This window comes from Penicillium odoratum, assembly GCF_028828045.1.
Source record: "Penicillium odoratum strain IBT 22623 chromosome Unknown utg000008l_segment0_segment0, whole genome shotgun sequence".
NCBI classification, from domain to species: Eukaryota; Fungi; Ascomycota; class Eurotiomycetes; order Eurotiales; family Aspergillaceae; genus Penicillium; species Penicillium odoratum.
In genome coordinates, this window is record NW_026643150.1 from 834,840 (window position 1) to 847,346 (window position 12,507).

Consider the following 12,507-nt stretch of genomic DNA (forward strand, 5'->3'; position numbering starts at 1 on the left):
TTTCATGGTGATGACTGGCTGAGGAGATGAAACTGTAAAAACAAAGACACGAAAAATCCGAGCCTTGCAACCCTGAACTGCAGTTGTGGGTCGCGGTACCTTGGTGCATAGTCTCACACTTATAATTAGGTGATCTACTTGGCCAACCGGCAGGAGGTTGAACTATGAAGATGGATCCGTAACTTGCAAGTTCCAGTAATTCTGTCTTGTCATTGCTCGCCTTCTATATACATTCTGGGGAATAAAAAAAGCCCAGGTTATCTGGTGGAAACATTCATGCCTTCGTCGAAAACGCTTCAAGACTGCGCTTACCAGCGCTCACGGCGCTCAAAGCGCTCATGGCGGAAGCTCTCGTGGGGCTCGTAGTGGGGTTGCCACTCGTCACCGCCGTGGCGCCCGTAGTGCTCATCATACATGTCCTCGGCGTGCTTCTTGGCATCATGTTTGGCCTTCTCCTTGTCGAAGTAATCGTGACCCTTGGTTTCAGCGAGCTTGTCAATCTCGGCACCGACCAGAGCTGCGATAGCCTCCTTGGCAAAGGCATGCGTCACGGGCTTGCCTATTAATTATGGAGTAGTCAGCAGCATATTCCATAATCTAGTGTAATGCGCAGCAGTTCCTACTGCGTGGTTGGCTTACCCTCCCTGCGCTGGTGGTCCTCCCACGCCTTCATTCCGGCGAAGGAAGCGGCACCGGCAATGGCTTCGTGCGAGAACTTGGCCTCGTGGTGTGCCTGCTGCTCTCCGTAAACCTCCCGGTGAGACCTATCGCCATGGTCTAAGCGAAATGTTAGCTGTGGCCCATTGGACATCCTGCACAAATAATAGCGCCTGGGATATTATGTAACATGATGGGTGCATTCCGTACCAAAGAAACCCATTGTGAATATGTTAATGTAAGAAGGTGTTTTGTGAAGTGATTTAGAGAGAACTCTAATGATGGATAAAAGAGTGTTTTACCACATGGGGAGATGAGGGGATCTTATACCCGAGCAATAGCAGACCGAATGATCGAGAAAGTCTAAGTACGGAGTACGTACTCCGCTCAGTATAATCAAGATCAGCTCCTTTTCTGCTCCGTCTCAGTCAAAGTTGCCCCACCAAGATGGGGACAGGGTGGCTGAGAAGAAATCCTACATGTCGTGCTATCTTGGGACAGTCGCAGTAAGGCGGAGTAAGACCCTCCAAAATACATTTGGACCATGGATTCTGACAGACTGCCCCTCCGTAGTGGAGCTTATGGATCGCACCGCCCTGTTCAGCCCCTGTTACTGTACTGTACAATATCCGGGGGTTGGGCCCGACGAGGGGCAAATTAAATGTGACCACGGATATCAAATGAGGGGCCTAATACGATCTCCAGCTTGAGTGGCTGTATCAGACTCCAACGTGTGGACTGCGCCGAGACTCTCGGCATGGGGCATCACGGACGATCTCATACAAGCCAAGAGTCTGTTTTATCGATTTTGCCTCTCAAATGGAGATGAGCACATCGCTCTATGTGGGACTAATCGACAATCGGCACTACTCATAGCCTGGTACGCAACTTAGATCAAACAATCATCTTGGAGATACTTTGGATAACATACAGGTGTATCTTGTTTGATGATTCTATATGTTGCAATAAACCAACACACTGTCCGAAAAAGGGTACGACTACGTATCCCACTCGACCCAATGGCGCTGATCGGAGGGGGCTGGATCCATTCAGCCCTACTCCGCTTGCCGATAAACGAATCAGAAAACTGTACACGAACCACTAGACTCAATCAGTCGTAACGGTAACAGTAAGTCAATGGGTTTTGCGCAATACACGGTGTCAGCTGAGGAAAGTACAGTATTATGATGTACGGTACATGCGGCCGATGTTTCCGGGCCAAGCTTCTCTGAGGCTTGTCACGCCCTACAAGGAGAGCTCTTGGCAGCCACGAGGACAAGTAGCGGTCAACGCCTCACGAATCTGTACTATTATAAATTATCAGATTGTAAACCCACTTGATTTCCCGAGAAAAGGAAATCCAAGCGAATTCGTTTCACTGGAGTGAGATGTTCAGTTATATTTTTAGCGAGATTTTTATGTATGGTTCCCATTACGTACCCTTGCACAGCCTTATGTGGCGTCCAGTGACTGCGGCCACATCCGATTTATCCATGTCTAGCTTGATCGGAGCATAAAACCGATATTAAGACCTACAGCTAGTACATACTGGTATGTGAACAAAATAGTAATAACCGTCAATTCGGCTGACTTTCAGGTTTCGCATAGGTTAATTTTTATGCATAAGAATTGGCGACAGTGTCGATCGTAAGGACACCTGGGCAGATTTCCTTGACAACACCTATCCTAGTAATTATATCAAATGACCCGCAAATGTGAACATAGCCAGAATACTCATCGGTCAACGGAACGCCGTCGTCTACGGAGAGTCTTGGCAGCGGGGATCAACCTACTCCCTAGGCAACGACAATACCATTGTTGTTGTAATTGTGACGCCCTCCAGCCCCACATCCTTCAGCTCTCAATAATCTCTTGGGCAAGCAAAGATCTTCGGGATAACGCCGCCGACATCAGCAAAGATTGCACGCTCCTCATTTCCGATCTCCAGCCACACTTGGCGGCATTCGGAAATTCAGCCACAGGCAGCCACAATCTGTATATCGGGAAAACCGAGTTCCAGCTACTGCTATTCTTAGAGCTTGAGAAGGTAGAGCAGAGCTCCCAATCCACCAAGCGAGCTTTCGAAATCCTAAGCCACACAAATTCAACATCACGAGCACCGATTGAAAGCCTGGAACGTGAGACAAGCAGAAAAAAACATTCGTCATGCCCACCAAGACCCCAACCCAGTCCGATTTCCCATCCCACCTTACCGTCACCATCACCCTCCCACCAAACCCCACATCCAGCCCCTCCCCAAATATCCTGCTCCTACTCCACGGCCTTGGCGACACAGCTGCAGGTTTCACACCCTTCGGCCGAGCCCTCCACCTCCCCGAAACAACAATCCTCACCGTCCAGGCCCCCGCCCCAGTCCCCTTTGACCTAGGCGGATTCCACTGGGGTGACGATGTCGCCTTCGACAGCTCCACCGGCGGCCTAGACATGGACGCCGGCTTCACGAAGAGCCCAGCCACACTCATCAAGGACCTCGTGCGGGGCGTTCTAGTCCGGAAATGCGGCTACCGGCCGCGCGAGATCTTGGTGCTTGGATTTGGACAGGGCGGGATGGCTGGGCTGAGTCTTGCGTGGGAGCTTGGGAGGACCGGGGAGGGAGTGGAGGCCGAGCCATTGGCGGGTGTGATTTCGATCGGGGCGCCATATCCGCTTTCTGGATCAAGGGCTGGATCGAAGAATCGTACGCCTGTGTTGCTGGTTGCTGGGCGAGATTCAATTGTTGTTTCGGACGAGGCGGTGCGTAGGACTAAGCAGGTCTTTGAGTTTGTGGAGGTTAGTCGGTATGCACGGAAAGGGGATGGGATGCCGTCTAACCGGGATGAGATGTTGCCTGTTATGCAGTTCTTTGCTAGGCGGTTGAGGAGTAGGCAGGGTGTTCCTGAGGGAAGTGTGGAGCTTGGTTGATACTCCTGAGGTATACAATATTTAGACATGACGGCCGCAATTGTATGGGTCTTTGTATTATAGCTGTACATATTACAAGTAGTATAGACCAGGATGGAGATCCTCTAATCTGTGCCCGCAGGAGGCATTTTAATACAGTTCCCAGAGAATTGAGACCTATCTACCACTTATATTTAATACTGGAGGACCAATGAAGATTTCCAATGCGATAGAGATCTGCCTATGCGTGTGAGGTCCGGTCCCTGCGGATAGAAAACTGGTGCCATGGAGAGCCAATATTTAATGGATTGCACAGATGAAGGTAATGCCGGACTCGGGTACTCCCTGGAGGAACTTGGAGCAGACAAGGACTACCCATCATAGAAGAACTAATTACATAAATAAGTCATACTTTGAAAGGGTAAATCATACTGTATGTTCGTGATCAATTTCTATTTATACATATTCTCACAGGATACAGCGGTCAGCTCATCCATACATGTAATATATCTATATACAAAGGACGCGTCTCTCACAGAGAGAGGACCAGGGCCTTCAACTTCTCGAAGTCAGGGGTACCGAGGCCAGTCACTGGGTCCCATCCCTCGGTGGCATTCCAGTGGGCACCGGGGATGACCAGAGCACCAGAGACCTCCTCGTCGCTCTGAGGGTCAGAACCAGTGCATCCGTAAGAGCTTCCACTGACAATATCGTTGAGCGCCTTGTAGCCCTCGGAGTACAAGAAGGGGTTCAGGAAGCCCAGAGCAGGCTTTCCAGCACGCAGACGAGCATCGTTCAGGAGACCAATGACACCGGCGAAAATAGGGGCTGCGGCAGAGGTTCCACCAGAAAGGTATCGACCACCGGAAATAACAACCTCGATGCTGGGAGTCAATATGTTAGTATATGTCTTCTTCCACACTAGGATCAGGGTGGAACATACTAGGGGTACAAGCTGTGAGCCGAAACATCGGGGAATCCACGGCCCTCAAAGTCGGCGTACTTGGAGTAGTACTCCTTGGTCTCCTCGGTGACGTGGGTGAGGTAGGTCTTAACGGCAGATTCTTGGAACCAAGCACGGTCGAAAATGTTAGAGAAACCGCCGGAAGAGGCGTTCCACGCGACCTCGGGGCTCACGGCCGCGGTACCACCGACGGCGGTAACGTAGGGGCAGGTGGCTGGGAAGATGGGGTTGAACTGGGGGGTTGTTCCATCCACAGCCTGGCAAGCGGAACCGACACCTATAATTATTAGCTCGATCACTATTAGGGCATCATGGTGATTTGCTTACCCTCATCGCCGGATGAGTGGATAATGGTCAGGCCACGCAGAGTGTTCAAGCCGATCAGATTGCAGACCGACTTGGCGTACTTCTCGGGGACAGTCTAGGTGACAGAAGTCAATAAACCAGCCATTTATGATCTGGAATTGGTCCTTACCTGTTCATCATCACCATACGACTGCGAGATCACCTGAGGAAGCTCGGAATTGGTCTTGGAGAGCAGGTACTCGTAGTAGGGGAGGTAGGGCTCGTTCTCATCATCCGCCTCAGTGGGCTCATCGGCGTCAGTGAGGAAGGGACTGGTGCTAGTTAGCTTTTTAATCACTGAAGGAATTGAGATTCACATACGCAACACCACCGGTGATGAATTCATGGATGGGCAAAGGGTGAGACATAGCACTGATAAGCTGCACATCCAGGTTGGCTTCGTCGCGATCACTCTCGGTAGCATTTTGGTCGTCCACGCCACCGTTGAGGGTCGTAACGGTAAACTTCTGGACCGGAATGCCGAAGAGCTTCTGGTACTCAGCCAGATCGGACTGGGAGGCAGATTGATTCAAGAAGCTGCCGAAACCAACAATACTGCCAGATGAAGCTTCAGGGGTGTAGTCAGCGGTATTGTACATCTCCCTCAGGCATGCAGGAGTGATTTTCTCGTCACATGAGGCATCGACAGTTGTCGTGCGAGCCTGCAGATGTTGCGACTTCGCCAACACAGGAAGGGCCTTGCGGGTCTTGCCAAAGTAAACAGTGGGCGAGATGACATCGATATAGTCGCTTAGGCTACTAGGAATAGAATACTCCGTAGTACGAAGCTTTACCGATCCATCACTCGCATAGTTTGCGAAGGTAGTGTTCAGAAGACTGTTCACCTTCTCAACGCTACCGCTGAACTTGAGCAACGCACCCTCACGAGTGTAGGATGTAATACCCGCGCTCTTCAGCCAGCTCACAACGGGAGCGTCAGACACCACGGGGAATTGGGAGTCCACATCATCCTTCTCTAGCCATTGGCCATACTCCGACTCACCGGGAGTTGAGACCTTGGCTAGAGTAGATTGCAGCTGGTCAATGTTCTTGCGGGTCAACGAGATGGACAAGGACATAGTCGAGTCTGATGGAGTGTCAACAAGGGACCAAGTGCTAGGAACACCTCCAGAAAGACTTTCCCAGACCACGCCCATAGCAGGCGCGGCCAGAGTACAGAGCAACCCAGTATAAACTGTAGAGTGCATGGTGAATAATCTCTAAGAGGAAATCTTGCTCTACAAAGAAGAAAAAGTAAATCACGACTGGCAGGGATCAGCGGTGCTACTTATTCCTCGCGCCCCTTGCAAATGCACGCATTGCACGCAAATTGACTGATTACCGAGCCCCGCTCCTACTCATCAAAACACTCATAGTGTGGCTTTCCTGATCACGATTCAACCGTCGGACATCCACGGCTCGGTTCAGGAACCAACGATAGGTTACATCGTGTGGGGTTTGTTATCAGTGGCGCGAGCACCGCAATTTCCCCCGTCACGAGAGCAAAAGACAGCCGATTTCCAATGCCAAAAGTACATCTACTATATAAGATGATAGATGAGGTATTGTTACCGTGCCTATAGAACCATTGATCTTCATTTGCACGCCTCGAATTTCCTTCAGCCCAGTGTTTTGGTTGATTAGCAAGTGCTCATCGGCAAACAAAGCGATCGGCGGGGTCCCACCTGAGTAAACACGGAGTCCGCCGGGGTTGAAAGAAAGCCACTCCGCGAAGCTTGTCCTTTCTAAGTTTCTTCTGTCTCCACGCATATCCATCGGATCACTAAGCGAGTTTATTCAAGAGATATGCAATCTAAGCCACGCGATAACAGGTCGTACCTGAGATTGCCAAACGCAGTTGCAGGATGTGGAGATTGTGGGCCCGAGCTTTGATTGTTGATAAACAAAACTGATCTGTTGCCTGGCATGATTCAACAAATACGTAAACCGAGGCTGTAAATTCTATGTTGTATGACTGGTGCTAGGACCCGAGCACGCTACCGGTTCTCTACTGATATCATGGCTGAAAGGCTACATGGAATGTGTGTTTTCCTTGACGGTTGAAAATATTGTAAACATCCTAAATCCTCCCTTCCCCCTCCAGCTCAGCCATCTTCCCTGCCGGTAGGTAATGGCTTTGGCTGTTCAAATGTTATAGGTCCTCATATCTCCTTTGTGGAAGTCTTTTTTTGTATTCATTTTCTGAGGATTAAGATTGCTTCGACCAAAGCCTGGGGGGGGGGGGGATTTAACTATAGCCTTGACTTCGTGGCCTGAATTCTGAGGCAAATATGGGGAGGCACACCTTTTTGCGTGACTAGTACTTTACTACCTTCAGGGAGAAACAGTTATCGCTTGTGCATGGATCAGATCATTCCAATAATGATATTGATATGGATGCACATTTGTCGTATTTGAACTCACTTTTTTGAGCAGTGAAATGGAATTCATAACCGAACTTGATACATACAATGCATGTTGGAACAGTTGGAGCTATACAATTCGCGATGATATCATCGCCCCGGATGGCCCCTCGTACACAACCGACTTCAAATCACACCTGAAGCTTTCACCTTCGGTATCATTGGTGGGGTCGCGCTGCATCGAGATATTATTTTACCAACTTAAATTTGAAAGAGGGAGAGCTCAAGGGCTCGAGAAATTGGGTCATCAAGCTTGAATCAATAGCTTTGTTCTTTTGCCACCATGTGAGCTCTGGTTGACCAACCAAATCTCCCACCGCGGCGGTAAGATCCTTGGGACAGACCTGAGAAACGAATGATAGCTTTGAACCATAGCTGGTCTAGCCAGGAATAGATTGAATCCCTCGTGTACGTCCGTCATCTGATCATCGCCCTGCTTTATAAGAAGGCGACTCTCGGCAACGAGAACCCAATTCCTTACAAAGTGAATACTCAATACCTGTCTATCCAAATCTAAGAATCACTTCACAGTGAAACATGTCCTCAGGCTCATTTAACAACTTCCAAACTCTACTCGACTCGCAGGTCGGGTCATTTCAAAAATCATCATCGTGGCCACCCATGCCAGGTACTGCCTCACATTATTTCAATCCCAGCATCGAGATCCAGTTTGATAAGTAAATATACTAAATTCGAACAGTAGCAACAGATGATCGGAACAAGGCGAGACGCATACCGACTGCCTCCTTGCGCTTTCAAAGCGCTGCCTGGATTACTGCTGGTGGTGGCATGGCCGCTACGTTAGGTGGTGTCCGAAAAATCTTCCGAAACTTCCGCGGAATGAAATATATTTAAGCGAGTGTGTTGCACTTTCAAGTTTTCGGAATTTAATAATATTCAATGGTCTACGGAAAAATTTCTGTTTCGCACATGTGCAAGTTATCAATTTCGATTTCAGTACCTACTTGATGGAGCTCTCAATATATCCATGCTATTATCATCATACGAACAGCAGTAGTTTCCCAAACACGAGAAACAAAACTGCATCTGGAAAGCCATAGCTATGATGCATATGTATTTTTGAGTTGTATCCAACTCCAGTCCTTGGGCGACTCACTCAAGAAAATGACTGATAATTGCATTTGGAACATTTCAAGATGCCAACCATTGATTAGAAAATGAATATGAATTAGTCGATAAGTATTCTAGCCTTCGAGTGGCTTTAATAAAAATATCAAATTCCTGAGCTTCAAATGTTGGGCAGGAGCCCGCTCTTTCTCGAAGTAGATCATGAGAAAGTAGAAGCAAGCTTCATTATCCAGCTTGGAGAGGCAATCACAAGACATCTATACAGAAGTGAGATCTTCGTTTGGGTCTGATCTATGGAGAACCGGGCGGAAGAATCTGAGGTTGGTTGATCAACGGCTGCATGGCAGCTTGATACCTTTGTAATGCCTGCGATATCTCCAATGGCGTATCTCATCCCACCTACCAAGATATAAGCTCCAATTATGGCATGAATGTACCCTAACATATGAGAACATTTTATTAGCGACTGTGATGCTTTGTAGGCAAGAAAGGGCTTTCTGATTTACCATGCCGGATATGGGCGAGGGGCAATATCCCGAGTCTCCAAGAAGGACCACATTGCCCTTAACGAATTTTGACATGCTGACTTGAGCGACTATTTGGAAGTCAAAATCAAGAGCATTGTTCATCTCGGAAAGGATGCACGCGGCTTGTCAGCCCACATCGATGGATTTCATCTTTGAGCAACTTTTTCTTGACGTCGATATCTACACTCTCGAATGCCTTGTTGAGAATTTGGTCAGGCCTACTCGAGTCTACAATAGTATTTCTACAATTTGTTAACATTCAAGTTAAATCATGCTTTAACTCATGATGAGTCACATCAAGAGATCCTCTATTTAAAGATCTCTTATAAGAGGTAATAAGCAAGTTAATCCTTTCGATGAAATATTACTCACAAGAATTTCGAACTCATCTAAACTAAGCATTAACAAATCTGTTATGTATTTATTATTTTGTTTACAAAATCTAGTCTAGTTATTTCATTAGGTATTGATAAAATACGTGTTGATCTAACACCCAAAGTCGGCGAAGTATGCACAAGTGGTTTGATCATGTCTGGGATACAGGAAGATCAATCGTTCACGAGAAATGTTGTACCATCGCACCCAGCTGACGTCTGTGAAATGCTGGAGAATTATTAAATAGGCGCAATATTGGCTCAGCGGCTTTGGGAAGTCTTATCCATTCTCTCCTCCGCCGAAAACAATTCTGCAACCCTGCGAAGATAGTCCGTCTGCCATGACGACCAAGTCATAGGAGGTTTAGGATGTCCGCCCGAGAATTCAACTTGAGCTTTACGATCACTTGTCTACTCGAGTTTAAATCTCGTGTGAAAAAAGGCAGAAGAGCACGAATCTGAAGCTTTTCTATTGCTGCTCGTGCGCAACAATGCATCGGTGGAAGACTTTTTTTCGTGGATTGGCCGATGCCGAGTTTCTTTCTGGCATGACCGAAATTGGACTCAAACAGACCCTTTAGAAAGAACAAGGAAGGCAGATTAACACAGACCTTCTTGCTTTGAAGGAAGTGATCCGAACCAGATCTGTTGCTCAATAAAGTATCCCATACCGGTCCTCTCCATTGACTAAAGCATTAAATGATGCTCAAATGTCAATGATCCTGACTGTCTCGCCTGGAGCAGACCAATAGCGGCAACTATGAAATCATTGGAGTATGGGGATCTGGTTGGCTTGGCACACGGACAAAAGGAATAATAAGGTACGGATGCAAGCTTTCAGTATTTCAAATGAAGCACGAAGATTTTACACTGTCCTCACGAGCAATCGCTTCCAAGATTGGTGATTTGAGCCCTAATACTCATTTTTGCTCAATGTCTACACGGCCATGTTTATTTTATCGAAAATGCGTTGCCCCGATCAAGGGTTCGCTGGTATATACAATTCGTTCAGAACATCATATCGCATCAAGAGTATCCATCATCACTTCTTCAACCCAATAACAGCCAGATTTCGCGGGCTCTCACTATAGTCAAATACTGGCTCAACCCAGCACTCCTTCACAGAGTCATGTTCCCGCAGATACTGCCACCTATCCACAACAATGACCGTCTCAACGACCTGCGCACTGAAAGCCATTAGACTCCACACGACACTAAGATTCTTTCTCGCTTGCTGATACTTCGTATCATAACGCTGGAAATCCTCGTCAGACATGGTGCCAACTCTTTCGGTAACTTTGATGCCATGATTTGGGTCACGGGCTAATTTGACCACCGCGGCACGCATATACGCGGGGAAGGACTTGAAAGCGGACTTGCCCAGTGAGCCGATGATCACGGCGGCGGATCCATTTGACTCTTCGTATAGATCCTTGACTGCGCCCGGCTTCGGAACGACACCGCAGTCTACGAGAATCCGCTGGAGGAGGGCACGGTAGAAATTGCGGGTGAAAAAGCCTTCGCTGTCGGCATAGCCCCAGTTATAGGGAGCTTGGACGGCCATCGAGCGGGCAGTGATGTTGAGCTTCATACCATCGGTGCCGGCATTTTTGTAGTTCTCGTAGAGTTTGGACATGGGGAAGCCGTGAGGGTCGTAGGATGTCCCAGTTTCATACAGACGTGGGTGGACCGACCGAAGGATGGGGAGTTTGTATGTAGCAGGACCGAGACGTTCTGTCATTAGGTTGTAGCAACAGCCTATCATGGCGACGGCAACAACTGAAGGGTTCAATATGAGAGAGCGCACGCCGTGGTGAACCAGGTTTCCGCATGAATGCAGAGAAACAACCATGACTCGAGGCTCAGTTTGACCTTCCTTGCTAGACGGCTCAGTGATAGATGTTTCTGGTTCATTCTGTGTCTCGGCGGTTGTGGGGTTCACCACATGGTCAATGATGGGCTCCAGGTATCCGTCTTGAATCTCATGCTCAATATAGCTGAGCGTGCCTCGAGCCTGGATTATTGGCTCCTCGGCCTTTTTCCGAGGCGCATTTGGTCCAGTGAAACCGAGTAGCTCATCGGGCTCTAGAGTGATCTCTCCCAACATTTTAAAGATCGTGACATCTTCGATGTTCTCCTCCACTTCTCGTGCAGGTATATCCCCGAATTTCCCATCGGATTCTTCTGCCCGAGTGTCGGCCACCTCGGAGTCTGCTATCTCCGGAGTCCCATCACAGGCATTGCAGGTCTTGTTCTTTTTATTGTTAATCACATACGTCTGATCTTTCTTCTCCTTCTCAGCCAATTTGGCAAAGACATCCATGTCCTTGGCTCCACTGATGTACTGATGCTTCCGCTCAATGGCAATAATATGCTTGTGGTAGGGTGAGCTAGCCAAAGTCCGTCCAAGATAATTTTGCCCGGAGCCAAAATCCACGATATGGGATACAGGCTCGCCACGGCGTTGTTCAACCGTCTCCGACAGACCAGCCACATAGCGTGAGAAATGCTGCACTTCGTGGAGCTTTTTCTTTTTCATGCCCATTGCAACATGTTTGGTCAGTCCTGTCTTATTTCCCAGATCGGTGGATGAGAATTCTCGCCGAAGGGTCAACCGACGAACGTTGTAGATGTAGTCTAGAAGGGTTGCGGGAGGGAATGCGCCTCCGTTCCAAGTGCGAGTCGCGTCACCGGGCTCTCGTAGAGGTGCGATATCCTCACGCAGAAGCAAACGGATTATGTCTTGTGTGTCATGTTGATTGAAAAATGCTATCCAATCCTCAGGCAGTAGCGCTGTGTATAAATCGGGCTCGCGCGTCAAGAAGTCGAGGATATGCACGCCACCACATAGATTTATGAAGAGCTTGTTGGATGTTGCAAAGGAGAGCAACGCCTCAATGTAGGAGTCAGGGTCATCCCACTCATCTGCAAGTGGAAGGGGGCGATTGCGAGCCATGTGGGCGATCTGATGCAACTGTCCCGCACAAAAATCCGTCAACTTTATCGTGGGGAACGTTATCTTTTTTATCGCTGATCCGCTGCGCCGCTGAGTAAGAAGATGGATGAATTAATGTCTTTAAGCGTTCATGTAGCGAGAAAAAAACTTGACAGAACAGATTAAGCTTGAGATGATTGTTCAATATGTGAATTCAGCTGCAATTCTAACTGGTCGTATATCAAATGTCGCACTTGCGTATAGTTCAACGCCCAGCCCCCACACGTGATCT

The 12,507-nt window shown here is 48.3% G+C and overlaps 5 protein-coding genes across 5 annotated transcripts; 2 read left to right on the forward strand and 3 right to left on the reverse strand.

Annotated features, from left to right (window-relative positions):
* Positions 1–314: 314 nt before the first annotated feature.
* N7520_010539 (DUF3759 domain-containing protein) lies at positions 315–811 on the reverse strand (the record flags this gene model as incomplete). The annotated part of the gene is made up of 2 exons (XM_057144472.1): positions 315–559; positions 640–811. Coding segments are annotated over 2 exons (417 nt in total), but the record flags the coding sequence as incomplete, so codon positions are not given.
* A 2,012-nt stretch (positions 812–2,823) lies between these two features.
* N7520_010540 (alpha/beta hydrolase) lies at positions 2,824–3,579 on the forward strand (the record flags this gene model as incomplete). Its single annotated transcript, XM_057144473.1, has 1 exon — positions 2,824–3,579. The coding sequence occupies one exon, from the start codon at positions 2,824–2,826 to the stop codon at positions 3,577–3,579; it is 756 nt and encodes a 251-aa protein (XP_056990227.1).
* A 511-nt stretch (positions 3,580–4,090) lies between these two features.
* Positions 4,091–6,075, reverse strand: N7520_010541 (S53 family peptidase; the record flags this gene model as incomplete). The annotated part of the gene is made up of 5 exons (XM_057144474.1): positions 4,091–4,442; positions 4,502–4,799; positions 4,850–4,943; positions 4,998–5,139; positions 5,189–6,075. 5 exons carry the CDS (start codon positions 6,073–6,075, stop codon positions 4,091–4,093), a joined length of 1,773 nt encoding a protein of 590 aa, XP_056990228.1.
* A 1,752-nt stretch (positions 6,076–7,827) lies between these two features.
* On the forward strand, positions 7,828–8,145 carry N7520_010542 (uncharacterized protein; the record flags this gene model as incomplete). The annotated part of the gene is made up of 2 exons (XM_057144475.1): positions 7,828–7,918; positions 7,991–8,145. The coding sequence occupies 2 exons, from the start codon at positions 7,828–7,830 to the stop codon at positions 8,143–8,145; spliced, it is 246 nt and encodes an 81-aa protein (XP_056990229.1).
* A 2,177-nt stretch (positions 8,146–10,322) lies between these two features.
* N7520_010543 (uncharacterized protein) lies at positions 10,323–12,236 on the reverse strand (the record flags this gene model as incomplete). Its single annotated transcript, XM_057144476.1, has 1 exon — positions 10,323–12,236. The coding sequence occupies one exon, from the start codon at positions 12,234–12,236 to the stop codon at positions 10,323–10,325; it is 1,914 nt and encodes a 637-aa protein (XP_056990230.1).
* Between the last annotated feature and the right edge of the window lie 271 nt (positions 12,237–12,507).